Here is a 27580-nt window from a genome sequence, read left to right as displayed (position 1 = left end):
CCCAATTCTTCTCTGTATGTTTTGATCTGCTTCTCTGTGGATCTGAGCAGAGACCCCAAGGTTGACAGGAGGCCAGAGAGTCAAGAGTCAGGCCCGTGTGTGAGGGGGACAGTAAACCCTACAAACTCTACGGTCACTAGGGCCATGGGGAGCCCTAGACGCCCGCCCCCTCCGCACGGCTCTCCCTGTGGGTCTCATCTGCCCGGAGTGCCTGCTGATGAATGAGAACCTGGTTGTCCAGGCACTCTTTCAGCTTGTCTTCCGTCAGGGTGAGACGCTCTTCGAGAACAGCCACTGTCTGAGGGAGAAGCAGAGGGTCAGAGCAGGTACCAGCACTGCTTATGGGGGAAAATGTGCAACCGTGCCCATGGTCTCTGAGGGTTTTAGCTCATCCTTTGCAAATGAAATGACACGGGACACGTTTGAGATTCATCACAGTTAAACCTGACCTCTGTGCACACCTCCACTTCGCAAGACCCCAGTCATGGTCATAAGCAGACGGCAGCACCGCTCACCTGGGTCAGGACGTCCAGCTGGTGAACGATGTGCTCCAGGGTGCTCCTGACCGCCGTTGGAAGCTCGGAGTCCTCCGGCAGGTCCGCCGGCCCTGGGCCCTGTCCGGCCTCCTCGTCCACTTCCTCGTCTGACTCCGGTTGAGGGTGAATGAAGGCGGGACCGGCGCCGGGACCTCGGAAACCCGCGAGCACACCCACCTGCCCTCTCCTGGCCTAAATGAGAACAAGGTGGAGAGAAAAGCAGTTATGAACTTGTAGCACAAAGCAAAAAACAGGGCCAAAAGAACCAAACAAACCCAAAACTGGTCAGTGTATGTCCTCAATGATCACTTAAACAGATCACAGAGTGAAGAGATGCAAAAACCTCTGTGCTTCGGCTTGTATCCCAACACCTGCCACCCCAAGCAGCTTTACTGTAGCCCCACTGGGAGTCTGGCAGCCCTGTGGCAGTGTGTGGGGCCTCTGATCCCCTGGCCATGCTGGGACTCGCCTCTCCACCAGAATGCACAAGAAGGTTGGAGGGAGGGGGGGGGGTCCACGCATTCCTACTCTAATGCAGGAAGAAAATCGATTGCAGCCCCTGGCTTCCTGTGTCGCGCCGCGACTTCAAAGGCCTGGCCGGAGAGAGACAGCAGCCCGGCCTGGGAGGGGAGGGGGAGGAGTTGGGGAGGGGGGAGGAGTTGGGGAGGGGTCTGGAACAAAGCAGCCAGTGTACAGCAGAGCAAGATCACGGGGTTCCCTCCTGCCCTCAGTGGGAAACATCTGGGAAACATCTGTCCACTTAGTCCCCAAGTCCTTCTCCAGACCTAGCTGCTTCTTCAGGGGGCTTCTTTTGTTTGTTGGTGATGTTTATTCTTTACCCCCCACCCCTAAGTGCAGCGGGGCGGAAGGGAGTGAGGAGAAGGTTCGGCCGGCTGCCAGTCAAACGGCCATCAGAAAGCGGCTGTCTGAACGGGCCTCGCTTGGAAGTGCGACCAGAGTGACACTCCATGTGCAAATCCTAAATGTTTCTAAACTATTGCTGAATGTACAGAGACAGTATTAGATTAGCACTCTTAACTCTTTATACAGTGGCCTCTACCAAAGGTACTTAAAAGGTGCCAGATTAAAATCTGAACACTTACAGTTTGTCCAAACCCTGCAAGAGCATTCCTAGATCAAACAACTTCACCATCAGTCATGCTAATTTAAAACCATGGGCCACCCTCCCCAAGCATCCCACCATCACCTACCAGAGGTGCTTTGAATTAGCAGGACGAATGTTCAAATATGGTGCGGCGAGTGAATGCAAACACCATATATAGTCAAAGGTGGTGTGACCCTGCTAGTGTGTTCAGAGGGTCTGAAGTGGGCACAGGTGGGTCATTACAGGCTGAATATAATCACTCAGCTCCAAGGCCAGACCCACCGCCATTATCCTGGCCAAGCTATAATTTATGTCAACAGGCTCACCAGCTGCTAAACAGGTACTTGCTTTTCCACTGAGCCAATGGGAATATTAATGAGCTCCTCCAGCCCTGCAGAAAAGCCCCCATGAGCCTTTGAAATATCACCCAGTTCCTCACTCCGCGCCCAAGAACAGCAGTGTTGTGTCTAACGGTGGGAAGGATGAGAGTGACTGTGGACACTATGTCCTCTTCTAGCCAAAGCAAAGGTTGGTCGTCATGTGGCTCCTCGCCACTAGATCCTGCTGACACTACTGCTGAAATCTGGTGGATTTAGCACCTGTGTGTGAAACTGAAACCTGATGGTTTCACAAAACACATTTTGGGATTGCAAGAACATGTGGGGCCACAAACAGCCATCACATTTTGTTACATGTCTGGATTATATGAATGAGAGTAGTATGTGGTCAAAACTTCTGATGCTTTCATATCATCATCTAACATCATTATTATTGGTTCCAATCATCATCATACACGTCTTTGACTGCCCATTTGGACAACAGCCAAGTAACAGTGCCACAAAGCACGAGCCCCCTGCCCGTCCAACCCCCCCTGCCCGTCCAACCCCCCCCCCCCCCCCGCCCGTCCAACCCCCCCTGCCCCGTCCAACCCCCCCCCCCCCCCCCCGCCCCGTCCAACCCCCCCGCCACGTCCAACCCCCCCCCCCTGCCCCGTCCCACCCCGTCCAACCCCCCCCTGCCCAATCCAACCCCCCTCCCCTCCTTCTGCTCCATTGACTCAAACACATTAAGCGATTAAGCCGTGCTGCCCGTCTTGTGATGGTAGATGTTTCATTGTCACAGGATGCCATGTAATGCCATTAGAGTGAGCACTCGCAGTACAAGAAAATCCTTACTGAAATCAAAGGAGGCATTAGCTTTTGCCCTGCTGCCCGTCCCTCATCCGCTGCCACCATCTCCTGTTCTCTCCCTCCGTCTCTTTATCTCATCCGCACAGATCAAAGTCAGATTTCCTCCATGTAGAGTACCTGCTAAAGGGAAGCTAATGGAGTTAAAGCTAGTCTCTGGCTCTGCTTACCGCCCCGATTTGGTTTCTCAGCCGCGCGCACAGCCTACACATCCGGTCCCAGTCAAAGCAGATCATATCAAATCAGCACTGGTTTGACTCGCGTCTTCCATATCCATTATCCCGTTAGGTTTCAGAAGTGCCAGACAGGAAGTATCAAGATGATATGGAGGCAGGTGGTGCGTACGGACGGCGAGGTATGACCTGCCCGGCCGCGCCCGAATGATGACAGAAGTCCGAACACGCGTCCCGTCGGGACATTCACAATCGTGACCTTAAATGAAGTTATTTTCACAGTCATTTGAATTTTTCCACAGCGAATGTCACTGTCATGGTACTGAGGCACGTCCCACTGCAGGCGTGCGGGGCTGTGGCTACACAGATATTTTAGAAAGCAGCGTGTCCGGAGACGAGCGGGGACGCTGGCGGGAGCTGTGGAAATGTGAAGCCAACACTTGTCGCTTTGAATGTAGGCCATTTCCTGTCAGGGGACAGGAGCTGCAGCCGTCTGCTGCTTCCTGAGAGTCAGGGCCAGGGCACACTGAGCCCAGAGCACAGGCACGCTCAGCATTCAACAGCACCGCTGCTCACGACAGAGAGCCGCCATTCAGAGGCCACGCCACAAACGGCAGGAAAGGCTTCGGCCAAAACCACCTCTCGTTCTGTCTCCCGCTCAATGTCTCTTGTTTCTAGGTCTCTCTCCCAAACATTCCTCCAGCAGTCCCTATTTCTCTCGCCCTCTCTGTCTCTCTCTCTCTAAACCCCCCCCCCCCCCCCCCCCAACTCGCCCGCCCACACTGGCTCCACAGCAGATAAATATCCGCTTCCACCATAAAAACAGCACCATTTTAGAACCAGCTTTGTGATTTAGAGGTTATGTCATATTTGGATTGGGATTAGCGTGTGTGGAACTGGTTATCAGCGGAACTGGTAATCAAGCAGGTACAGCAGTAAAACCTGCAGAGCGAGTGTGTAAGTGGACAGAGTGTTCTCGTTCTCTCTCTCTCTCTCTCTCTCTCCCCCCCCCCGGGCAGCTTGTGTCCAGCTGTGTTATATTATCACTTCCCTTCACCTAATGAAAGATGAGGCCACAGGATATGATAATAATTCTCTTATGCAAACCAGACCGCAGTACCAATAAACCGCTTACTCAAGAGACACCACTGACAGATTGTTCAGGAAACGCATGATACTGGCAGGAAAGGAAGGGCAGATAATGCCTGATATTAGCCTGCGGATTAACTCAGAATGCCTCTCTGGAGGAACATGGGGATTCCTCTGCGGAAATGGGCCCAGAGTGGAAGGAGGCAGGAGCTGCATTCTGACCCAGTTGCTGTGTGAAGTGCGGTCTGTCACCGAGATCCCACAGAGCGGATGAGTCATCGGCAGAGAACGAGCGTGTGCACACACACACACACACACACACACACACACACACACACACACACACACACACACACACACACACACACACACACACACAGGAAGCTGCTTGGGCTGCCTGTGATCATCTCAGTCACATAAATTCTACACTTCTATGCACAGTCCAAGTGTCTGTAACGCTTCCACAAGTGGGATCAGACTAGACACTGAACTGGGGCAGATGCGGCTGCACTGCATTACATTACCCTTAAACACATCCCAGCACAGTGGAGTCTCACACACACACACACACACACACACACACACACGCCTTCCAGTCATCTTCTCCTCCGACTCTATGACTCAATACTCCGCCAAGTTGTAATGTGCAAATACAGCATTAAATAACCCGGTGAGACGGGGCCGCACTCTGGCACCTGCCCGCTGTGGCCCGTGTGCCGGTCCTGCCGCCGTCATCTCAGGAACCGGTCAGGTATCTCCTGCCGGCGCTCAGCACACACACACACACACACACACACACACACACACACACACACACACACACACACACACAGGCTCGAGACAACCTGGCGGGGCAGCGAGGCCCGAGTGTCTCTGGCTGGCTTCCAAAGGAAACTCAGTTCCTTATATAACGCATCAGAGGAGATGAGTCATCCCAGGAAATATGGGGCTTAGGCCTCCCAAGTGTGCGGTACCGAAATGTAGCCGACAAGTCAAAAGGCCCAGGGCAGAGCTTCCGACATTTATACGTCCTTGAGTGAAAGGTGAGAAGACGATCCGCGAGGAAACAAGCGGAACGTGGAGCTGAAAGGCTTCGGACTGAAAACAACATTGCCATGGGCAGAGGCGCATGGACGGTGAGGGCCCGCGGCCAGAACGCGGGACACCGCGGGACCCTGGGGGAGACGCGGCGGAGCATCGAACACCCCGTCCTTTGCACCAGAGGCCTGCACGGCAAACAGAATACGGACAGAGACGACGGGAGAGGCTCCGTCTAGACCGTGTCTGCGTGTGTTTTACGGGCTAGACGGCAGGCCGCCTGGGCCCAGCTGCGTTCGCCTCTCACGGCGGTCGCCGCACTTTGGAACTGGAAGCCATTGCTGCGGAATCAGGCAGCGGACACAAGGCAGGAAATGGAAATGAAACCCGTTCGTCTTTGAGAAAGCGATGTCACCGCTGCGCGAGCTGGTAAACTGATCAGCGGTGGCTTCTGCCAGCAACGAGCTGGACGGCGCAGGGGTCAGCTGGGGACAGAGGGGAGGGCTGGGTGTGAGGCCCCGTGAAGGAAATGGGGCTAATGGAGCACGTCCCCGCGAGACGTGAGGCGAAACGTGAGGGCAGACGTCTTCCAGGCCATGCTGGCCGGCGTGCTAAACGTCCCTACGAATCACTACACAAGTGAACAAACGAACGATTGCGGAGTCTCCTGCAGCACCGCACACACACACGTGAAGCGCAGGCCGACAAAATGAGCTGCTGTCGCAACACAGCACGTCCCATTAAAAGGCAAAAGCTAGTCAGACGTTCGCCCTGTTGATCTTGCATCTAATGATTAACAGGAGTGGAATCAACCCCCCTGAGGCAACTCCGCTAGCGGCCCGAGACAGAACGCCTGCAACGGACACCTCGCTCCGCCGGGCTGGACCCACCCCCCATCCGCCGTGCACCTCACACCAGATGCCACCATATCCGCTTCCCCTGTCCTTTTACAGTCCGAACTCAGGATGCGAGAGAAAGAAAAACAGAGAGAACACGTGCACAGGATGGGACGGGATACTCACACACGTCCACTAAGAAAACGCTGAGCACACGATCACACGTGATCACAGAGGTTCAGTGGAATTAAAGCGTCAGCATTCAGGCCTCTCGGACACCTTGGTTTTATTTCACTGCTTCCGGGTAACCAGATCTGGTTGTTTAGAATGTCAAGGTTTGTTGTGATGGGTCCAAGTGTTGGCGCTGAGCCCAAATTTAATTCACACATGCATGATATCACTGAGAGGAAAAAACGCTTTGCTTGCAAGAACATGGAACTTTACTGACCTTACATGGTTTTATTTGACAGAAAAAGTAAAAAGAATAATCTTTTATTATTTATGGCTCACAACAAATGTGTTTACTTTGATACATCCAGAACACATCCGATGTTCTAATTACATAACATGTATAATCATTTATTATGTCCCACATTTATATGATTATTGTAAATGCCCCCAGCTTACTGGAGTACTAAATCAAAACTATATTGGTGGATGAGAATTTTGAAACTGCCCGGCCGAAGTTTAAGACTCCGAGTTAAAGGAGTTGTCTTCCTTCAGCTTCTATTCATGGCTGTGTGGTTATGATGGACAGTTCCAGCTGTAAGACCTTCACTTCCTGCACTGTGCGGCTTTTATATCTCCTGGCCTTCTTTGTGCTCTCTCTCTGCCTGTTCTCCCTCTCCCTCGTCCTCTAATTTTCCAGACTTTTCTCCCCCCGATGATACACGGTGTTCTTTTTCAAACCTCTCCAGCACGTCTTTGTTTTTGAACTCTGTAACTTTCTGTTCCTCTTTCTCCTCCGTAGCTCTTCCACTTATTGTGAGGTGCAGTCAGCGCTTGGGTTTCCACTCACCCTCAGCCTCTCTTCCTCCCCCTCCTGCCACTTCTGTTTTTAGTTCTTCCTCTCCTTCATGTCTCTCCGTCTCCTGCCTCGACCTTTCCCTCTTTCCCCCTCCCTCCCTCTCTCTCTCTCTCTCTCTCTCTCTCTCTCTCTCTCTTTCCACTGTACCAAACACAGCTGTGCCAGACACCAGGCCAGAGGACACTGTGCAAGCACTACATAAGCCAGAGGAGAGAAAAAACAAACAAACAACCATGGCTTGGTCCGATGCCCACTGACCCAATCATGTTATCTACAGGGAATCAGACAAATGAGCAGAGATCCTTTAGCAGTTTTTCTTTAGCAGTAGATCTTTAGCAGCAAGTCCTCAGCTTGGCAATAAAATGCATGTAAAGGGAGCCTGTTTGTGGCTTTACAAAAAGGCTTGCTGCAGAGTTCACTACCAGGGCACAGGATGATACCGAGCACCATCCTCAACCCTCATTGGCTCCAGAACCCCACCCCCCTCACAGGCAAGCCAATCACCTCGCCTGCATGAATGAACCTTTCCTGTAATAGCCCTCATTTAGGTCAGCTTCCGAACATTTTTAAATCTCCCCACATCCTGTACGTTTACTCCAGTACTCTGCATGCCCTGCGTGTCAGGAACGTAGGACATTTACAAAGCAAATGGTACAATGCTTCCTGGAATGGAAGCATTTAACTCACCAGAGAGGCAGTACTGTACAAACCCATTCAATGCCACTGGTGCAACCAGAGGCAGCTGACAAACTGATGACTGTGTTACTTACTGTGCATGCAAATATATACGTGTGATGTGGAAAAGTGCACCAGTGTGTGAAACAGTATGAAAATTATGGACTCCTGATTTATCAGTGATCACATTTAGTCTTTGTGAACAGAAGTGCGGTGTACAGTGTGTACATGAGCGCCTTCCTGCATCAGGTCAACATGTACCGGAAGTTCTGCGCGTGTGTGTGTGTGTGTGTGTGTGTTCCTGACATGTTTTTCACGTGTGCTGGTGTGTAGCGTGTCTGCACACACTCTGACTGACTGCCCTATAATGTGAGGTGCGGAGTCTTCACACTCCAGGCAACTGGAGCCGTCCGAGTCGGTTTGGCTTGATACATTTGCGAACTATTAATCAGTTCATGAGGCACCTATAAACTGGTGGAATTCAAATGACTCATAAGCGCCATGTAAAGACATGTTTGGTGGGATCCGTGTCATGTGATGTGGTGAGGTTCTTCCTGTGCTTCACACCAAGCAGCATGATATTGACTTCCTGTTCACACACATCGAGCACCGGAATGCACAAGTGTAACACCTCATAGAGTAAGTGAATGAGGTGAACACAATCACACAATGAACACAATTACGTGGGCAGTTGATCCTACACCAGCAATACGAGTCCGAAACACAAATTCGATTACAGACACAACCTACAACAGCTGCAACGGCATAGATGTTCTTAACTTCTGGTGTTCTTGGATACCACAGTGGGACAGACACAGTAGACTGGTGTAGCGCAACCGTGTGAACACACAGAGTTGCTGTAGTGGCCAAAGACATCACATTTACAGGCCAACGTGTGGGAATCCTGAAGTGGCAACGGCAGGAAGGAGGCCAGCTTCAGTGTCCTGACCAAACACAGGCTGATCAGGGCAAACGGAAGTGAGATCCACAGTCCACGTAACCCTCTGGCCTCCACTATTTTCCAGCTCAGACAAAACGTAGCCAAAACGCCTAAACTCATTTCGAAACTTCTGGTACAGATATTTATTTTTTTGTTTGGGATGTTCTATACTCACTTTTGTGGCAGCTTTTCTTCCATGAAAAACAGCAGCTCTGAGCAACGTTAAAATGCAAATGGAAAGCAAACTGAAGATAAAAACAGCTGTGGTATAAGGCCCTGAAGTGATGGGTCCAGTGAGGGTGACTGAGCAAGGCGTCATTCAGGGGAAGGAGATTCCCGTTTTACCAGTGCCAGAGAAAACTCTGAAGCATGTGCTAAATATGAAAGTGAAGTCTAGACAGCAGTGCGACTTGCCCATAGCCAGGCAGGGCAGATCCCTCCTGTGTCAGACCATCATACAGCACACGCTTTTCAAAGGCCGCAAAATTCATTCTCTGAATTTCAGCAGCAGAAGAAAATGCAACAACTGTTGAAAAAAGTCAGTGAGGGGCTGCTGGCGAGGGAGGAAACGTGATGAGACAGGAAAGGGGGGACGGCACGGCATGCACAGAATGCACCGGAACTCCAGCCCCGAGCCCGAGAGGCTCTTCCATTACGGCCGAGGGTGGATCGGGGCAGGTCAGTGCAAAGTGTGGGATGGGAGATCAGTGGGTCGGGCCTACAGACAGGGAGGGGTACATCCTGTACTCAGCACCTGAGAAAAAAATGGACTTGGGAGGGAAAAGGACAAAAAAGAAAGAAAGAAAGAAAAACGTTTGTGGGCGAAGGAAGAAAAACAAGATAAGATGATAAGTTCTTTACCATCCCTGAAATTCCAGCACCTGTGTGGGTCGGGTTAATGTCAAGCAGATCTCCTCTCCGTGATGAAGTCAAGTGAGGTGATTATTTACTGTGCTGCCTTGTCTTCGCAACACTGAAGTCTTTTGTGCTCGTGGCTGAGGACCACACTCGATGACCATCTGAACCACAGAGCGAGACATCAGAATTACTTTCTGTCTGGCAAAAGTGAAGTACCAAGATAATTTTCCTCAAAATGTCCAATGTCTAAATGACAGTTGGCAGCTGAAGAGCACTTTCAGTTTTGGATTTCATGAATCCAGAAAGTTCAAATTGGTCACTTAAGTCAGACAAAAAAAGGGGACAGGATATATATTATATTGTTAACTCAATTTTCACTAGAACTCTATAAAGCTTTTTTAAAGCCTTCCTGTGTTAGCGGGGGCCACTGCTAACCAGCGGAAGCATAAGACAGACACTTTCATGATTATCACCTAAGGGGTGAAACAATGGGCCTTCTGAGAGACACAACAAGACCAGAACAAAGCAAACAATGGAGAAGATCCCGCGTCCAGAGTGGGCTGATTAATCAAAGGCCCATTTTGGATTCAAAGCTCTATTCTTCTAACTCCATTCTTCTCTCCTCACAACATCTGACTCACAGGTGGCTCTGGAGGCAGGGGACCCCCAGAACGTCTCGCCGCTCGTCAGCCGATGACCCCGTTCTAAACCTCTCCCTGGTTAACCCACGCTATGCTTCCTCCACAACACCTGTTCACTCATGCAGAGGTCCAAAACGGTCACGCAAAGAAGTCCCGTGCTTTGCGAGTCGTGTGTGTAGGTCTTTGTGCGGAGTGGTTATATGGTAGTTCACCGTTCCAGGGCTGAAGCCATTATCTGTGTCCATTGTCCATGTCTGCCCAGAATGCAGTCCGTTTTAGAGGCATGGTAAGAGTAAACCCTCTCTGACGCATTTTGTACGCAAGTGGTGCAGGTACTAACCATCACGTTCACGCAGACAGACGCACCGCCGCCACCCGACACCCACTGGCCCCGCCCCCTCATTACGTCTTAAACGCAGGAGCCACTCGCACACTCCCCATTCATTAAGACACTAACGACATTCAAGGTGTTGATGCGAGGACAGTGCACGTTTGTCTCAAGGTGTCATCAAATCAAGGTTAACACATTCTCCAAGATGTGGACGAGGTCTGGTTTGGAAGTCCCCAAAATTTAAACAACACTCACAGAACACCGTGAGGCATCAGGGGGAATAATACACACATTCTTTAACTTGATTTGGGTGCATGTGACCGATCCATGCAGAGTCAGGGGAGGTGGCAGGAGGTCTGTTCATGTCCTGATCGAGTGCCCTCACGAGAGCCAGTGTGGATGGAACTAAAGGAAACCAGAGGATACAAGTACAGAAAAGGTCAGTATTGCTTTTCAATCACTGGCCTTTACTGTATAGAGTCTATTCCCATAAGAGACAACCAGGGAATCTTAAAATACCCACCAGAAACAGAGGCAAGGAGTTCGTCGTAACTGAACCTGCCCTGCACTTCCCCCATCCCTTTATTTTATTTAAATCACATCTTAAAGGAAATGCAAAGTTGAAGTAATCATGAGTGAAGTCAGGTCAACAAACTCAGCTCCAACATAAAATGAATTAATCTGGATTTAATTACATTCCTAGCTTTAAAATTACATTTCTTTACTGAAGCACTAACATTAACCTATTAAAATGAGGATGCTTGGTTAGTCAACTACATTATGCATAATGTCTGTTCTGCAGGGTTAAGCCTCATTCGGATGTAGCAGGGAACGTGTGATTCATGCTGACCTCAAGCACACTAGCTTCTCAAACAGATCTGGCTGGCAACACACATTTCTCCAACAGATCTGGCAACACACACTTCCTGCTTTCTAACCTGAAAGTTGGTCGGCAGCTCCTTGGCCTTGAGTAGCAAAAAAAGAAAAAAAAAACCCCAAACAAACAAAAGTCGGAAAAACAGCTTAAGAGAGCTGTGTGAATAAGCAGGAAGAGTTTAAGAATATGGAGATGAAGAGGGAGAGAGAGAGAGGGAGAGAGAGAGAGCTCCATGTATAGTAAGGTTTAGTGCAAGTTTGTTTGTTCATTTGTATGTAATGGGCATGAAGTGGATAAGTGGATCAGACAGGACCTGCTGTCTCAGTGGACCCCTGACAACCACACCGCCAACCGCACCGCCAGCCACACCCGCACCGCCAGCCACACCACACCCGCACCGCCAGCCACACCGCACCCGCACCGCCAGCCACACCGCACCGCCAGCCACACCGCCAGCCACACCACACCCACACCACACCCACACCGCCAGCCACACCACACCCACACCGCCAGCCACACCACACCCACACCGCCAGCCACACCTACAGTTCTCCACACAGGAGAAAGCGTCACCACTGTGAAAGAAACCGAGCAAGAACGATATCTGTACTCGAGAGGTGGGCTGCAGTGGCACGAGTGTGTTAATGAGAGAGCTTCCGTCTTCGGGCTAGGAGAGGGCACAGAGAGACGCCCACTGATCCCAGGTCAGTTCTCAGCCTCCAGAGGTTTTTCTCAGTTGTGTGGCAATGATGGACCGGCTTCCTTCCTGACAGGGGGGAACTTGCACAGGCTGAAAATCTATCACCTGCTGGAGGGTAGTCAATGCACACAACACAAACTCTACTAACACTTACAAATTCTCACTCTAGTCACAAGATCCCCAAAGCTGTGGCATGGCTCACATTCCATGTTTGCTAATGCCATGATTTAGTCATTTTACAATAACCAAGAATAAATCCCAAATACGAAACATATTGTTTAACCTTATCCTGATGCAAGGTGGACTACACGGATCTGCTGTCACAGAACATGCAGCTCACACACGGCCCGTCTCACCGGTACCCACATTCCTGAACACCAAGATTATTAGTCCGATTACATCAGAAGACTAACCTGTTCCTGTGCAACGGAACAACGGTAACCCATACCACTCTTCGAGTGACTTTCTCCAGGTTAAGCACTTTGGAACGGCCGAGTACCTTCAAACCAGCTAAACGGGGTCAGATCAAATCAGAGGTTTGTGAAGCCAAGAAGCAACGGCAAATTCACAAGTAGAAGGGGAAAAAACAAGAGGTACACTATAAAGGGTTTACCTTAAGATAATCACCACCTAATACCCGATTATCTGCTCTTGAACTTGGAGTAAAACACCAAATCGAATGGAGAATCGCTGTGGGAACCCGTAGTGCACAGTTAGCACAGGGAAGCACGGAGACGGCAAACGTCCAGCACGCTGAAGCCCCAGGCTCCAAAAAACACCAACAGGACAATCATGGCACTAGCAGCACCGTTTGGAGCAAATAAAAGATTTTATAAGAAAAAATTACATTGGGGAAAAAAAATTAAGCGCAAATGTATATAAAGAGCAACATTTTTTAAGAATCCTGCAATTTACAAAGGGGATTGTTGTGATTAAAATGATAAAATGGTTGCGTGTGGAGTTAAACGTCCCACTGATGACTCTGGGGCGGCGGAGGTGCCTGTTTGGAGGTCAGAGATGGACGTGGGTAGCGCGGTGGTGCGAGGCCCTCCCCCTCTCCCACACGGCAGGCCGGTGAGGAATGTGGAGCCTGATGGTTAAGTGTTCTTCAGCCAACCTCTGCTTCCTGCCTACTCCCAGCCTTCAAGTGGGCTTAATACCTCTCCAGAGGGGGGGCAGAGCTTCGTGCGGGGTTAAGCCTGCAGGGTCTGGGCTGGCCGTCAGGGAGGCGCCGGGCAGCCCTGAGCCCATGACAGGAGTGGGGGGAGGGGGATTTAGGCATTATGGAGGATGGGGGTGTGGAGGTTCACAGGGTCATGGGCATTCCATGCATGCTGTACTGTGAGCCCCCATGGCCAGAGAAGACATGCCAATGGAATTTCATGGATGACGGCAGCATGTAAGTGTAAACCCAAAGGGGGGGAGGGGGGGTGTTTGAAGGAAGGAAAATTTTTTTAAAAGAGAGAGTCGAGGATAATAAAATATATGTGCTGCTAAGGCCAAGGAATGAGCGAAGTAACTCAACACGCAAAGAAACTGAAAACAGACAATGCAATTACCTTGTGTATAAAGGAAACGCAGCAGAAGACAAAACAAAAGGACAGAAAGGCAGAAACATGGAACTCACAGAACAGGAAGGAGGGGCAAGAGGGCAGGCCAGGGAGGGGTGGTAGGGGGCAGGGAGGCAGGGGGGTTGGGGAGGGATAGGAATAGAAATGAATGACTTCCTAACAGGTGGGCCTGGGATGCGGCCCCAGCGAGTGTTGGATTTCAGACCCACCTCCGGAGCCCATGACCCCCGGACCCCAAGCCCATCTCAGAGGAAGCAGATTTGTTTTACAACCCTTTTCCCTGTAAATCCCCCCATACTTTCCTCTCCAGAGGGCAAAAAACAACATTTAAATCATCCCCAGCGTTCCGTTTCCTCCCACTTAAGGCTCGGAGGCCGTTTCCTCAAAGACCTCCCACCTGCGCTCCAGAGTCCCGGTCTACACACGCCTCCCCGCACCTGGGCAAAAACACAGCCGGAGCGCACGAGGAGGCGGAGCAAGAGCGCGTCGCACCGCGTCGCTGTCCCGCCAAACGTCACCGCTTCACGCTCAGACCTCGTTCGCGTGTCCCTAGTTGGCGAATGTATTTTGACGACCTTTCCTGCGCAGTTCGCTAGGGCCAGCTTCCGACATCGACGTGCATTCTTGCTGTGGTAAAAATAGAACGCACAGGTGAGAGGATGGCGGGGGGTGTTGAGCAGGCGGTAAATTATAAACTTGTACACGATGCGTTTCCATTTGAGCAATGAGGTCATGGAGGCACGACCCCATGTTATTCCCAGAGGTGCTGACATGTTGCAGGGGGCAACGGTGCCCGTGTCAAAGGTCACGCAGAGAGGTGCAGGCAGCCGGAACGCAGGCGGTCGGAGACGGAAACACAAAGGTGTACACCGCCTACATTCATTATCCTCTTTAAGAGTTTTATTCAGCTGCCATAAGTGGTTTCACTACAGGACTTCACCTCCTCTTGCAAATAAATTATAGAAAGGCTCTTGAGTGTTGGGTATAAACATGGTGGATTTCTCCTTACACACAGCGGCTTTAATAGCGTTTTCTTTTGGCCATGAGGTTAGTCATTCTTTCAAAGGTCAAGTCTCTCTGGAGGTTTTCGCTCAGTGAAGATCCTTTAACTGTCACTGCCTGTGAAACTTTTGTTGTAGTTGTTACAGCATCTTGCTTGGTGTCTTTACTTGGTGGTATAAGTGGACTTGTCCTTCTCTGTTGCCTTTATTGTGTAAATATAACAACTGTGAGGTATTAACAGAATGAATCATGCAGATAACTGGTAGCATGTTTTAATATGTCAAATCTAGCATAATCTCCCATAAAACTAGCATCATCAAGCTTCCAAATATCGAGCACGCTCAATCAAGCATGGCGGGCGAGCTTATGACAATGGCACAGAAGATGCCCACGCCTTACACCCTCACAATCCATCTAGGGTGTGTCAGGCAAAGAAATATCAGATGTGAGGTCTGCCATTTACCTCAACAACTGTGAAACACTGTGGGGAGGAAGGGCACTGAAGGGCAGGCAGGCAAGGCAGACGCTCAGGATTCGCCTTTGCGGTGTCCCTGTTACCCACAATAGGACCACGCCGCTATATTTAGAATCATCATTGATGGACAGCCAGCGTATTTTCAGCAGTGGCCTCTCTGGGCCACCGTATACCATTTGGGTGGCTCTCACACAGAGTGTCGAAAGAAAACAGCGGGGAGACAGTGGTACGGAGAAGAAGGCGGAACAGACCTCATCCCGATGTGGATAAGACAGCCATCTATCGCGGCAGCGCAGACAAGTCATGACAGACACCACAGAGGAGGCCCAGGGTGAGCACGGAAGCTCCGTTGCGGCTCAGGGTGCCTGGGTCCCTAAGCGAACGGCGTGGGCAGGGTGGGAGGGGGCGGCTCCCCGGCTGAAACCTGTTGGACAGGCTTGCTGGGGAAGGTGAGACATAAACGATGGGAATAGCAGAGAGAACCGAGAGAGCAAACCGCAGCTCGGAGGTGGAAGATGGGACAAGAGACGTCCGTTTGAGGAAGGATCAAAAGTGGGATGGAAACCCGTGGTCTATTCTGCGTTTGCACATCAATTCAGATCTGGGTTAGCGATTTTCAGTAGGTGAACAGGAGTATTCCATACAGAGAGCACGAGCTCAGCCACTGGTGGGCGGATTGGCAGTGGTCTTCTTCCTCTCCCTGAGGCTGGGCTGTCTAAAGACCACCGGTGACACAAACAGCATTTTTCTGCCCTCGCAGTGTGTGCAGGAGGGGCTGGTGTGCTCTGTATTTTGCCCTCAGTGTGCAGGTGGGGTTGGAGTGCTCCATCTTCAGGTTTGCTCAAATGAGCAGAATTAGAATTTGGAGGGATGAGGAATACCAGCAAACAATTACACGGCAAACTAGTGAAACATAAAATGCTTAGTTGCAGGGTTCAGAAAATCAGGCAGACAGTGTGCCCTTTAAAATGAAATGTGTGTGTGTGTGTGTTGGCATGGTGAATAAGCAATGAGTGAACCTCTTGTTAGCATGTTCTCTGGGGCCGTACTCTACATGCTGTACATGTCGCGGAGAGCAACAGTGGCAGTGGGCGGAGTCAGCATAGGAATGGGCGGAGACAGCACAGCAGTGGGCGGAGAGCCATCATAGATCCCAGGAACAATGCATGGATTACACAGGCCCCCCAGGAGACCACACGAGGTCTTTCCATTTCAGCCTCCCTTCAGTGCGTGTGCACTTACAGGAAAGGGCAGGGGGAGGGGTGGTATGGGTCATCAGAACACAGGTCCACATGCTGCCCACCTCCATAACAAAAGCACTCAACACAGCCAAGCTGTGATAACACAACAGAAATATAGCTGTAGACCGAGCGCCATTATATAACCATAACACATACTTAACACGTTTCCCCGCACTCAAACACCTACTGATTCCCAATGATCATACAAGACTAGACGCATGTTGCAAAATCTACTGTACAAACAAAAACAACAATGCATCAATATCTAAAAATAAAAAAATAACTGCTTCCGCCCAAAATAAAAGCTACGGCATTTCACCTAAACTGAACATATTTCAGCATCATGCAACCATCAAAATCGGTATTAAACAAACACAACAGAGTCTGCTTATCTCTGTGGTCTCCATCTTTACACACGTTCCCCAACACACTCCACACAGACCCCTGACACACACATCAACCTAAACAGGTAACTACATATACAGTCATGTCAAATATAATACACTTCAATATTAGAATTATTAATTTTTTCATTGAAATTCTCTCTCCCTATCCTTCTATTCATATTTAAATAGTTATAGACTTGTGTAACATCCAAAATATAGAACATATAGTCCTCAAGATTGTATATGATTTAGGACACCTTTTCCAAACTTTAAGGTCAGTCCAAGGTTTATATGTTTTTTTACTAGCTGTTAATTTGTAGCCTTCACCTTCTCACGGGATCCCCTCCTACAGCTGAGATCTATAATAGAAACATTTAGAAAAACTCTCTGTCCAACACCCATGGATGTAAAAGGACAAACTCTAAATCACTTTTAGCAGCCAGTACTTAACCGTCCGTCTACCACTGGAGGCTGAATGCATGTCATGTAACTACACAAACACGAAATAGGCACGTCTCATCTTTCGTGAATATCCTCTCTCACGACTCCTCTCAGAATCAATAACCGCCCCCTTCTGGCTGACGGGAAGCGTGCGGGACACCGGAGCCCGTCTCCCTGTAAGGCGATCTTGCTCCGTGCTCTCCCTGTGGAAAGGGAGCCTTCCCCCGGGGCGTCTCTATCTTTAGCTACTTCCTTCCGTAACGTCTCGTCACCGGAGCCGGCGGAGGCACTTAAGACTGGCGTCCACACCTCGAGGCCACCCAATCCTCTGCTCTTTAAGGCCACAGGAAGAGACTCTCTGGGCGCTTCCTGCACGTCAGGGAAACACACCACCTCTGGCAACACGATACCCCGGGCAGGTAACACGTGCGCACACACATCTAGTCACACAGTTCTCAGGCAGATCAACTTCAAAAGGCTCAGTAAACAGCCAGGGAAGGGCACTACACACACCAGCATTTCACTGATGAAAATGTGTGTTTAGCATCATCGTCCTTGTCTTATTTCCAAAAAGCAATTCACTAAGTGGGAGTTACGGCAAATTAAGAACACGGTGGAACGGCGAGGACGCGGGGAGGATGTGAAAGTTCTTTGAAGGAGTGGCGATTTGTTCTGGTCAATGGGCCGTGCGCGAGGAGCTCGGGGGCCCACGTGTGCCCAGCTCTCATTCAGAAGCAGTGGGGCCTGCTAATGTTGCAAAGGCAAGGGTGTGCTTAAGAGCAAACACACCAGGGAGGGCACCACTCAGGAGGCATGCACAAACACACACACACACACACACACACACACACGCACGCACGCCTGCGTGTGCAGCACACGCTCTCTCACATACACGTGCAATGACACACACACACGCGCGCACCACCACATGCACACACACACTCACACAGGAACCGAAAGGAGAGTCCTGGGAGTGCCATTGAAATGGGAAGCGATGGCAGGAAACGTCATACAGAAAGGAGCCTAGTGTCAGACTTCACACTGCTGCCTGCTTCCTCTCTCTCACACACACACACACACACACACACACACACACACACACACACACACACACACACCGCAGGGCTGCAGAGGGCCGGAACTCTCATCCAAGGACTGTTGGATACACAGAACCAGGGTTTCCATGTATGGAGCAGGAGGGCCCTGAAGCCTATTTTAGCCTGAAGGTTAATGCTCTGCTTACAGATAACTCAAGTACTGTTGAATTAAAAAGGCAGGAGTTGGTGAACACAGAAAACTCATCAGGCATCAACTCCGGTCACCTCAAAACACCACAAACCGCATTGCTCATGTGTTTGTTCATGGTCTGTCTTCACGCCTCATCTACTCAACAGGACACACAGGCTGAGAAATCGTGAGAGACAGAGAGGGAGAGAAACAGATCGAATGAGAGATGGAGGGAGCAGGAGGAGAGAGGGGGTGGGCCCTGTGTAACACAAGCACCTAGTGTGATCTATTACATTTAACAGATCTAGCGCAGGGCTCATGCATCCACATTAACTTTGAGCAAATACGCCCAAAATTAACCTCACACTGAACAAACTAAAAGTGTAATCCTGCAGTTCAACTGCATTGCCCATTCATTATAAATAAAGGTTTTGCTTGTGGCGTGCGAGTCAATAACCAAAACCGGCATTATGTTCAGCACACCTCACGACCACCAGGTGGCACCACAACTACATGTCTACTGTCTCCTGCTAGACCTCAAACAAAATAAGGCCTACATCGCCCCCTGGTGGTCATATTTCATCCCTCAATCACTCTCCATACAATAGACTAATAGAATAATTCCTGAACACTAATCAAGCCTGTTCTTCCTGTTTCCTGAAGGAACCTTTTAAGGACTTTTGTCCTTTCACTTGCTCTGGTGGTGTGATTGTGTCATAACTCAATTCGAACATATTTGAAGAGTTTACAAATGTTGTCTGTGTACCAAGAATTTTCCATAGACTGTGAAGAGCTGCAACTTTAGGAGATCAGATCTTACCACTGTGGAGAAAAGACGTTCCCCCACCTCCAGCACATGGGGATCAGCAGACTGCATGTCAGCAACAACAGGGTTTATCTGAGGAAACCCACGCATGGGGGCTGAGACACAAACTACAGACTGGCTCTCATATTAACGCATATGCAGTTGATCAGTGTGTTTCAGTGATAAACTCTTCTGTAGAGGTGGCTGGTTATTTTGCACCAACAGAATGACTGATTGGTCTGTTAACACTATATAAGTAATACTAGTCCAACAACTCACTGAATTATATAAAACATCCATGACTGAGCTTCTGTATAGAAGTAACATGTCTCAATGAAGGGAATTGTACTGTTTGTGACTTCTTACCTCTATGGTTCCATTCTGAGAGAGGTGGGCATGGGGGGACCTGGGAAAGATGTCCGTCAGGTGTGGAGGGGGGTCTGGGGACACCCGCCTGCTGTGTTGTTTTAACATTTCCCTGTAGTCCAGTGCATCAAAGTTAGTCTTCCACATCAGGACCTAGGAATCAGACACCACCAAATACTGGGGCTCAGAAACAGAACGCTCATTTACACCACCTAGTAAAAACCCATCATAGCCCCTGTTCCACTGTTCTGCACCTGGGAGTCCGCTCCGCCCGAGGCAAAGAAATGACCTTGTCGAGAGAAGGCCACTGTCAGAACTGGACCCTGCGAGCACAGAGAAGCTTTAGAGGCAGCTTGCACCATTTAGCGTGACACCATATATTAACACCAATAAAAACTAATGGAGCAACCACTAGGAGGTCTAGGAGTTCCACCTTGTGTCCATGAAGCGTGTACATGAGTCTCCCCTCCAACAGATCCAGGATCTTCACCGTGCTGTCGTTGGATCCGCTGACCAGGTAGTTCTCCGATGGGTGGAACGAGAAGCAGTTGACGGCTGCGCTATGGACTGTTTCAAAGGGCAGGGGGGAGAACGAAACAGCTTGAACCTTTAAAGTCGTTAGGTTTTTAGCAGTGAACAAATATCAAAGAATATGAGCTACCTTGGTAATGCTGGAGGAGTTTGTTTGTTCGAATGTCCCATAGTTTGAGGGTGTTGTCTGCTCCTGATGATGCGATGCACGTTCCGCTGCTATTGAAGTCCACAAAAGTTGCTGACCTAAGCATAAAAATAAGGCACTTTAAGACAAATACTTAAGAGACAGACAGCAGGAGTGAAAGAGAGAACAGAAAAAATTCTCACCCGCCATAATCAGTGAAAGTGTTGATGCACTGGCGAGTAGACGTGTCCCACAACCGAACTGTCCTATCGTCCCCGCAGGACGCAACCAGCCGGCCATCTGGTGAAAACCTGAAAACCAAACACTGTGAATGAGAACACTGAAAGACAAGAGCTCGTATATGTATGCAACTGCACTATTATTCCACAATCAGTCAATGCATTTGTCCATCTATTAGTGTACAAACTTTTCAAACATTTTTTATTGTCCTTAAGTTTAAGGTCTAGATGAAATCTTGTAATACTGACAGATATTAATAATTACATAACTACTATCCCATTTTTAAACTGTTATAGCCAAACTTAAAAATACAGAAACGACACCTACATACCTCGCACAGCGAACCCAGTTGGTGTGCTGGTTAAGGGAATAGATGAATTTCTGTCGATGCACACTCCATACTTTCAATGACTTGTCATCCGAGGCTGTGATGAGTCTCTGTCCATCACTGGAGAAGCTCACACTACGCACTGTGGCTGTGTGCGCTTTGAACACAACTGACTCTCCCTTGCTGACATGTGACAACAGATATCACTCAAGACACTTCCAAGCAATCACAATGAATACATGCAGATGTTATCCCTGGTATGTTTGCACTCACATGTTCGGTGTCCACAGTCGCACAGTCCTGTCCCTGGATGCAGAAGCCACCAGCTGACCAGACGGTGAGAACTGTACTGCAGTTATGACATCCTTATGTCCCATAAATCTGAAAGCTCTGGCTTTGGGGTTGAGGTTCCAGATCATTAGATTCTTGTCATTGGATCCCGTGGCTGAGGAAATGGCCCATCATAATTAAATGGAGCACAGAAGAATAGAAGCAGAACAAGAAATTCTGAAATTCTGTCTACATACCCAACTGCTTATTGTTAGGACTAAAATCTGCACATGTGACAGCATCTTTGTGACCTCTAAAATGCCTCTCAAGTGTGGGGTCCGCCTGAAATGGGAAGGCAGTTTATGTTTTGTGAGCATGTCCTCACATTTATGCTGGTGATGTTGCATGTAAAAAGAAGAGAATGTATATTTGCAGTCTTAGACATAACATGTTTCTATTTGTCTAGACAGTCTGTTAAACTATATAGTCTGTTACACACATTGTTTCCATTTGACAGATAGTTGCACCTAGTTCTGTGCCAAATAACTTTTTTCTAGTAGATACCAAACTTCCTAGGTAGATAGAAATGTATAGTTAGTTAAATTGCAAAGTTAAAAGTTGTGGGGTGTTAGCCGGCGTTAGTTAGCTAAATAGCTAAGCTAGTAGGCTAAGTAACGTCAAGTGCTTACCAAAACAGATGCCATTTTTTAACTGTCTAGTTAGCTATCTAGCTAAAAGTTTTGAAACGTCTAGAATTTCTTGTAGAATAGTTTTTTCGAGAAGTAAACAGAATATGTTCATTTTAAACCCGAGCCAGTCAGGCGGTTAAACTAGGCGTGTTTTTGGTCGTATGTAGCGCGCTGCCGTTAACCGGGTAGTCTGAAACAATCGAACTCCGAGAGGTCGATTCAGGAGAATTCCAAGCGTTAGTTAGCCAGCTGACCACGTCCATTATGGCACAAGTGTTCAGTACTCACCAGGCAGCGTGAACCCGATGCTGAATCAACGCTCTGCAGGGCAGCAGGCATGTTAGATTAGACCTGACTTCTGTAAAACAAGTTAACTGACTGTCTAACCTACAATAGCGTGCTAACGTTAGCTAACAAACTATGAAACATCGTGGCTGTTTCACAGTTGTGAAAATGTGCCAATAACTGAAACAACCAAAACAATAGGCTCTTATTATGTCTAAATATATGTTAGTTAGCCAACATTAAACTGCTAACGTGCTCAATTCGGACTATAGGTGCTACAAAGTTAACTCGATTAAGTTGGCTAAAGGGCTCAAGACAGTTGCGGTACGCGCCACTGTTGCTCAGCAATGGTTCCAAGCGGTAGTGGATAGTGGTGTCTTATGAACGGCTGTTTTTATTGGATAAGCAGGCGCATTGCCCAATCAGCTACCGTGTTGTTCAAGCAGGTGAAGGCTGTGGTGTTTTGATTTGGGAAGCTAACGTTAGCTATACTAGACAGCTACATATGCAACTATAAAGATGTCGACCAAACGGAGTATTGGAGACAAAGAGGTCAGACCTTCCTTTCTGTTTTGCATGTCTTGCCATCAAAACAGCTTCTGCCAAATAAATGTGGTTTTTAAAAAGAGCTGGGTTATTTCATTTCAGTGAAAAACTTGAAAAACCTAGCACATTATTCGTAAGGTTAGCTATCAAGTTACGGGGGGTTGGTTTTCTCTCGCTGGTGTGTTAACCTAGTTAAATGACGGTTTGGTTTACTGGATGTCTGGTCCTTGAAACAGGACAGTTTCAAGATGTGGAAAAAGATGTAAAATTGCTGCTACTCCCATTTTAAAATTACTGCATTTTTTCCAGTACTTGAAAAAAAGAATTCCACAAAACCCAAAATATCAACATGTAAAAACAAGACTTGATACAGGTAAGATTGTTCCTATACTTAACATAGGTGCATAATCAAAGAGTCACTTCATCTAATATCTGATGTGATGGACATCTTGAATAATTAACGATAAGTGTTTTATAGGTTGCAGCATGACGAAATACATTGAAAAGTTGGAGGAGATAAAGAAAAGTAAGTTGTTTGGGGTGGATCAATTTTATAATGCTTTCTTCTCCACAAATATAGTTTGAAATGAACTTGATTCCATTGGTTCAGTAAATCACTGCCAGTGCAGTTTTCTTTCATATTAAAGCAATGCAGTTAACATTTTAGCCATTAGTACTTACTGGCATTTAGGTTGGTACTTTGTTTCATTTTTTGTCTTTTAAGCGTGGCAAATGGTAGAAACTCTGTCCTCCTGATATCTCCTGGCCCGATAACTTGGCTTTTTCCTAAAGAATGGGTACTTTGTTGCAGTTTCTCTCAGATTTCTCGCGGATACGCAACTCTGGTTCCCTAGTTTGACTGAAAAAGCAGAGGAGGCTGATTGTACTGTAGATTACAATCGTTCCTCTGTGAGAGGCTCTGTGATGCTGTGTGGCAGCATCAGTGTTTGCACTTGAGCAGGATAGATGGTGAGATTGGCCTTTGGAGCGCTGGTCAGCGTTAAAAGGAGATGTGGGCCGCACGTCTGTCAGTGTTGAGGTGGGAACCGTGCTGAGCTAAGACAGGTTGCAACTAGCTTATATATTTTGCTCAGTATGGAGACAGATAATAGAGGGTTTAATCTGTGTGATGTGTTGGTTGATGAGATTGATGTCAAAAATGGTGATGCCCAGGACCCAGGTGAGAAAGACATTGTGTGCTAATTTTAAACACGTTTAAAATTATACTTTTGTGCTTTTTAGCCTATAATCTTGAGGTATAGATGCCTTAGACCTTGTAATGCTGAGATTTTTATGAGTTTTCTTTTGTACTTATGAATGTACTTTTTCTCAGATTACAGATACAGAAAAGATGAGCTTTTTAAGAGGTTAAAAGTGACTACGTTTGCTCAGCTGGTAAGCCGAATGCATTGCACATTGTATTTTTAAGCTGTTGTTTCAAACATTATTTTTTGTGTATGTATTTGGTGCTAAATTATCCTTTGTAAATGTGTGTGATTAAAGACTTTGTCTTTTTTCAGGTAATACAAGTTGCTTCAGTGTCAGAGCTGAATGAGAGTATAATGGATGAAATACCTGGAACTGAAGGTAGCTTCTTGCAGTAAATAGAAATAAATGTTTTTTATTTTGCTTCTGTTTTTGCTGTAATTGTTATTTAATCATATTTATGTCCAAGAGTTTCTGCGTCAGGGTTTTATATTTTGTTTTTTTAACTTAATAGCAATATTAAAACTGTTCTTTGATGTTTACTGTGTGTGTGGATTCAGTTTGTTTTCTTGTATGTGTCAGATGATGTTTCTGAGTCTGCAGAAATCGATCGTCTCTCAGATCGAACCAATGGCTCTCCCCACCCATCACCGCAACCTTTAAAAATGGACAGCAACGAGTCAGGCGATTCTGTGGTCTCCCCCAGATCCACACTTCAAAGGTATCCCCAGGCCTTTATTCTGGCTTTGACAAGCTCACGCATGCGTGTGTACATGCACAGTCATGTGCCTGTTACCTTCTATCTTCAGTCCAGCCAGCCTCCAAGTCTCCCCACATATCCGAGCATCTCGTCCTCCCCAGACAGCCCTCCCCCATTATGCATCCACAAAGAGCCTGAATCAGATAGGCCCCTTTCTCAGGACCCAGAGTTTCATTAGACCTGACTGGGGCACAGGAGTGCAAGTACACCCACCTCAGCAACTTTGTGGAGGCAGGAACTAAATGGGCTAATATCAGTTACGTTTGTCCAGAGCACAGACAGCTGCCCATAGATTGGTGAAAGTGAGCGTGTTTGTGATCTCGTTCAGTGTAATCAGTGGCGTGGGAGAGCTAGATTTGGATAAGAATGGACTGAAGACGGTGAGCCCGACTCCAGTGTGTCCTCCTGGGACAGAGGGACGCCCATACCAGGATTGTCCCTACCTTCTGCTGGATGTGCGGGACAGAGACCTATATGATCAGTGCCATATTATCAGTGGTAAGCAATGGTCAGCAGAATTATGAATACTAAATGAAAACATGTGTTCTTTACACATTTATTCTGAAGTAAACTGTATAGTTAATGTGGGTTGAATGAATGAATCATTTGTACAGAATTGGTACTATTAGTGTTTTTAGTGAAATATATTACATTCATATTTATATAAGTGAAGTTAGAATCTAAACTTATAAACTTGTTGCGATTATGAATTTGTGTATGTTCACAGCACACAGTTATCCGATTGCAACCCTATCCAGAACAATGAACCCTTACACCAAGGAGGTGCTCAATTATGTATCCTTTGACTCTTGCGTTTTCTAGACTATGGCACCAATTTTGAATTCAGTGTAAACTAACGGCACAAGTGTTTGGAAAAATCTTGACCCACATTCCCAGAAAAATGCCTTGGGAAAGATTATCATTCTGTACGATGAAGATGAGAGGATAGCCAGCCAGGCGGCCAGCACCATGTGTGAAAGAGGCTTCGAGAACCTCTTCATGCTGTCAGGAGGTAGATGATTCCCACAGGGTATTATTTAAGCAACAACTAATACTTGATCTGCAACACTCTACTTAATTCACACACACACACACACACACACACACACACACACACACACACACACACACACACACACACACACACACACACTGTTCACATAGCAAATGTTGAGCTGTTATGTGCTGGCCTCTTTTCTTTTTATCACTGTCTAAGGCCTGAAGGTGATGGCACAGAAGTTTCCAGAAGGAATGACGACAGGCTCTTTCCCCATCTCCTGTCTGCCCTCTCCAACGGGGTCTTTGGGTCAGAAACATTCTTTGTCACAGAAGACCCTGCGACCAGCTGAAAGAAAACACCGTTTCACCCCTGAAGACCTCAGCCGGATCCAGCATTACCTGGAGGAGGTTCTCATACCTAGTGAGACTAGCAGTAAGTAACCTGGCCTACATCACGTCGTTGTACCCCTGCTGCAGGCTAAATCTGAGTAGTAGTATATTTTCTTACATGAAAATATTCTTATTGTCATTGTGCTACTCGCCAGAAGGTGGCGATAAAATGTCAGACGAGAGAGATCTTGCCGTTAATGGTATATTAGTCGGGTTACATTTTACGTTGAATAATTTTGCATGTTAGCTGCTTTTGACTGTTTCTGTTTTACATATGAAGTGAAATATCAAGAAAGTATCAAGGTTTTGTAAAACAGCCAACTGCTGTGCTGTTCTGTTTGTGTCCAGGTCATCTGAGCAGTAGGATGTCCACAGGCAGTGCCCACTCTAAAGCTTCCAGTGCCCGCCGTAGTCGACAGGGGTCCGACAGCGCCAGGTCACAGAGCAGTCGGCCCTGGAAATAATCCCCACTGCCGTCTTCATCTACCATACTGCAGCCCCAGTAAAGCCCCTGTATTCTGGTATCCCAGCATTCCTGTAAACATTAGAATGGGCATCTGGCCTTTACATACTACTGGCCTGTTTGTTGCTTCCTGTGCACTTACTGTAGGAATGATTTCAGTTATCAGATAGTGAAACATGTTATTTGGTTGTAGAGTGTAACATTGCCAGAAATGAGGACTCATGACAAGTGTGCTGATTTACAAAGTAGTGTTTTAAATGCTGACAGAAACATTTATTTTGGTGTAAAGGATGGTGTGAGTCTATCCTCACTCTGATAGGGGCTTATCTGAACTCAGCAGGGCTCTTCTGTTGCAGCCCTATCAAACTAATAATATGGAATGAGTTAGATCTTTAGAGTTTTTAACCTGTCAATTTTCCTTCTGTTTATATCACTAATACTGTATCCTGGAGAAGTACACCGACTTGTATTATGTAAGTTATTTTATGTTGTTGACTGAATGGTTATATTGGTTGCAAATGCTATTGTGGTGGTCTGTCCACATGTAGTTTATTAGAACAGGTCTGAATGTGGTATGCAATTTGAGAGCATGTTTTGAGAGCACACCTGTACTCCTCCTTCCTAGTGTGGGTGTTTATCTTTTTTTATCCTGGTCTTTGATGTGAATGTCCGTTAGGAGCTCTGTTGTAAAAGTGGAATCGATACCTCGCACGCATAATGAAGAACAGGATTTGACTGATGGAAGCAGTGTCAACTGGTCAAATATTATATGGAGTAACTCACCTGGTCCAAAAGCGTATTTGAGTAATGCACCACAGAAATTACTCAACATTGTTGTATTCGCATTTGAGTAATGCACCACAGAAATTACTCATTAATCATTGTTGTATTTTGTTGTACGTTTTGTAGTTTGTCATATAAGAGATAAAAGAATTCCAAGAAGTGCATTTACTGTAACCAAAATTTCATAGTGCACTGAACAGCCTATGTGAAGTAATTGTGTGTGTGTGTGTGTGTGTGTGAGAGAGAGAGAGAGAGAGAGAGAGAGAGAGAGAGATATAAACCTTCATTTCCTCCAGTGCTGACTGATACATGTCAGTTATACTAATCTTTCACAATGATCAATGCTTGAATAACCATTGAAGAGTCTATGAATGGAAACTACCTGGTTTATTGATTTGTATATTTAAAGTTGAATAAAGGAATATTTTATAGGGTA

General features: G+C 47.6%; 2 protein-coding genes across 4 annotated transcripts; one reads left to right on the top strand and one right to left on the bottom strand.

The window, feature by feature from the left end:
- poc1b (POC1 centriolar protein B) lies at positions 1-22349 on the bottom strand. Of its 3 annotated transcripts, none has more exons than XM_077021998.1 (12): positions 22001-22349; positions 21281-21365; positions 21027-21198; positions 20757-20936; positions 20389-20496; positions 20189-20304; positions 19961-20094; positions 19782-19850; positions 19528-19680; positions 19177-19254; positions 516-728; positions 1-298 (listed from the first exon to the last, which is right to left on the bottom strand). In XM_077021998.1, exons 1-12 carry the CDS (start codon positions 22049-22051, stop codon positions 155-157), a joined length of 1503 nt encoding a protein of 500 aa, XP_076878113.1. In that variant the 5' UTR covers positions 22052-22349; the 3' UTR covers positions 1-154. The 3 variants fall into 3 exon arrangements, with proteins under 3 accessions (XP_076878113.1, XP_076878114.1, XP_076878115.1); XM_077021999.1 differs by lacking the exon at positions 22001-22349 and adding an exon at positions 21713-21903; XM_077022000.1 differs by lacking the exon at positions 19177-19254.
- On the top strand, positions 21915-27580 carry cep41 (centrosomal protein 41). The gene is made up of 12 exons (XM_077022002.1): positions 21915-22047; positions 22444-22549; positions 22853-22916; positions 23022-23069; positions 23877-23938; positions 24064-24130; positions 24332-24470; positions 24838-25007; positions 25237-25304; positions 25407-25521; positions 25726-25941; positions 26247-27580. The coding sequence occupies exons 2-12, from the start codon at positions 22517-22519 to the stop codon at positions 26360-26362; spliced, it is 1098 nt and encodes a 365-aa protein (XP_076878117.1). The 5' UTR covers positions 21915-22047; positions 22444-22516; the 3' UTR covers positions 26363-27580.

The sequence above is a fragment of the Brachyhypopomus gauderio genome, chromosome 11, assembly GCF_052324685.1.
Source record: "Brachyhypopomus gauderio isolate BG-103 chromosome 11, BGAUD_0.2, whole genome shotgun sequence".
In the NCBI taxonomy this organism is placed as follows: Eukaryota; Metazoa; Chordata; class Actinopteri; order Gymnotiformes; family Hypopomidae; genus Brachyhypopomus; species Brachyhypopomus gauderio.
This window is presented reverse-complemented; position numbering and strand designations above follow the sequence as displayed.

Excerpts from the sequence above, each read along its gene's own strand:
- cep41 (XM_077022002.1), top strand. The coding sequence starts at position 22,517 with ATGTCGACCAAACGGAGTATTGGAGACAAAGAG. Across the intron at positions 23,070-23,876 it reads GTTGGAGGAGATAAAGAAAA|ATTACAGATACAGAAAAGAT; the intron begins GTAAGTTGTTTG and ends ACTTTTTCTCAG. Across the intron at positions 24,131-24,331 it reads TGAAATACCTGGAACTGAAG|ATGATGTTTCTGAGTCTGCA; the intron begins GTAGCTTCTTGC and ends TGTATGTGTCAG.
- poc1b (XM_077021998.1), bottom strand. The coding sequence starts at position 22,051 with ATGCCTGCTGCCCTGCAGAGCGTTGATTCAGCATCGGGTTCACGCTGC. Across the intron at positions 20,937-21,026 it reads CGACTGTGGACACCGAACAT|CAAGGGAGAGTCAGTTGTGT; the intron begins GTGAGTGCAAAC and ends GTCACATGTCAG. Across the intron at positions 19,851-19,960 it reads ACACGCTTCATGGACACAAG|GGTCCAGTTCTGACAGTGGC; the intron begins GTGGAACTCCTA and ends CTGTGCTCGCAG.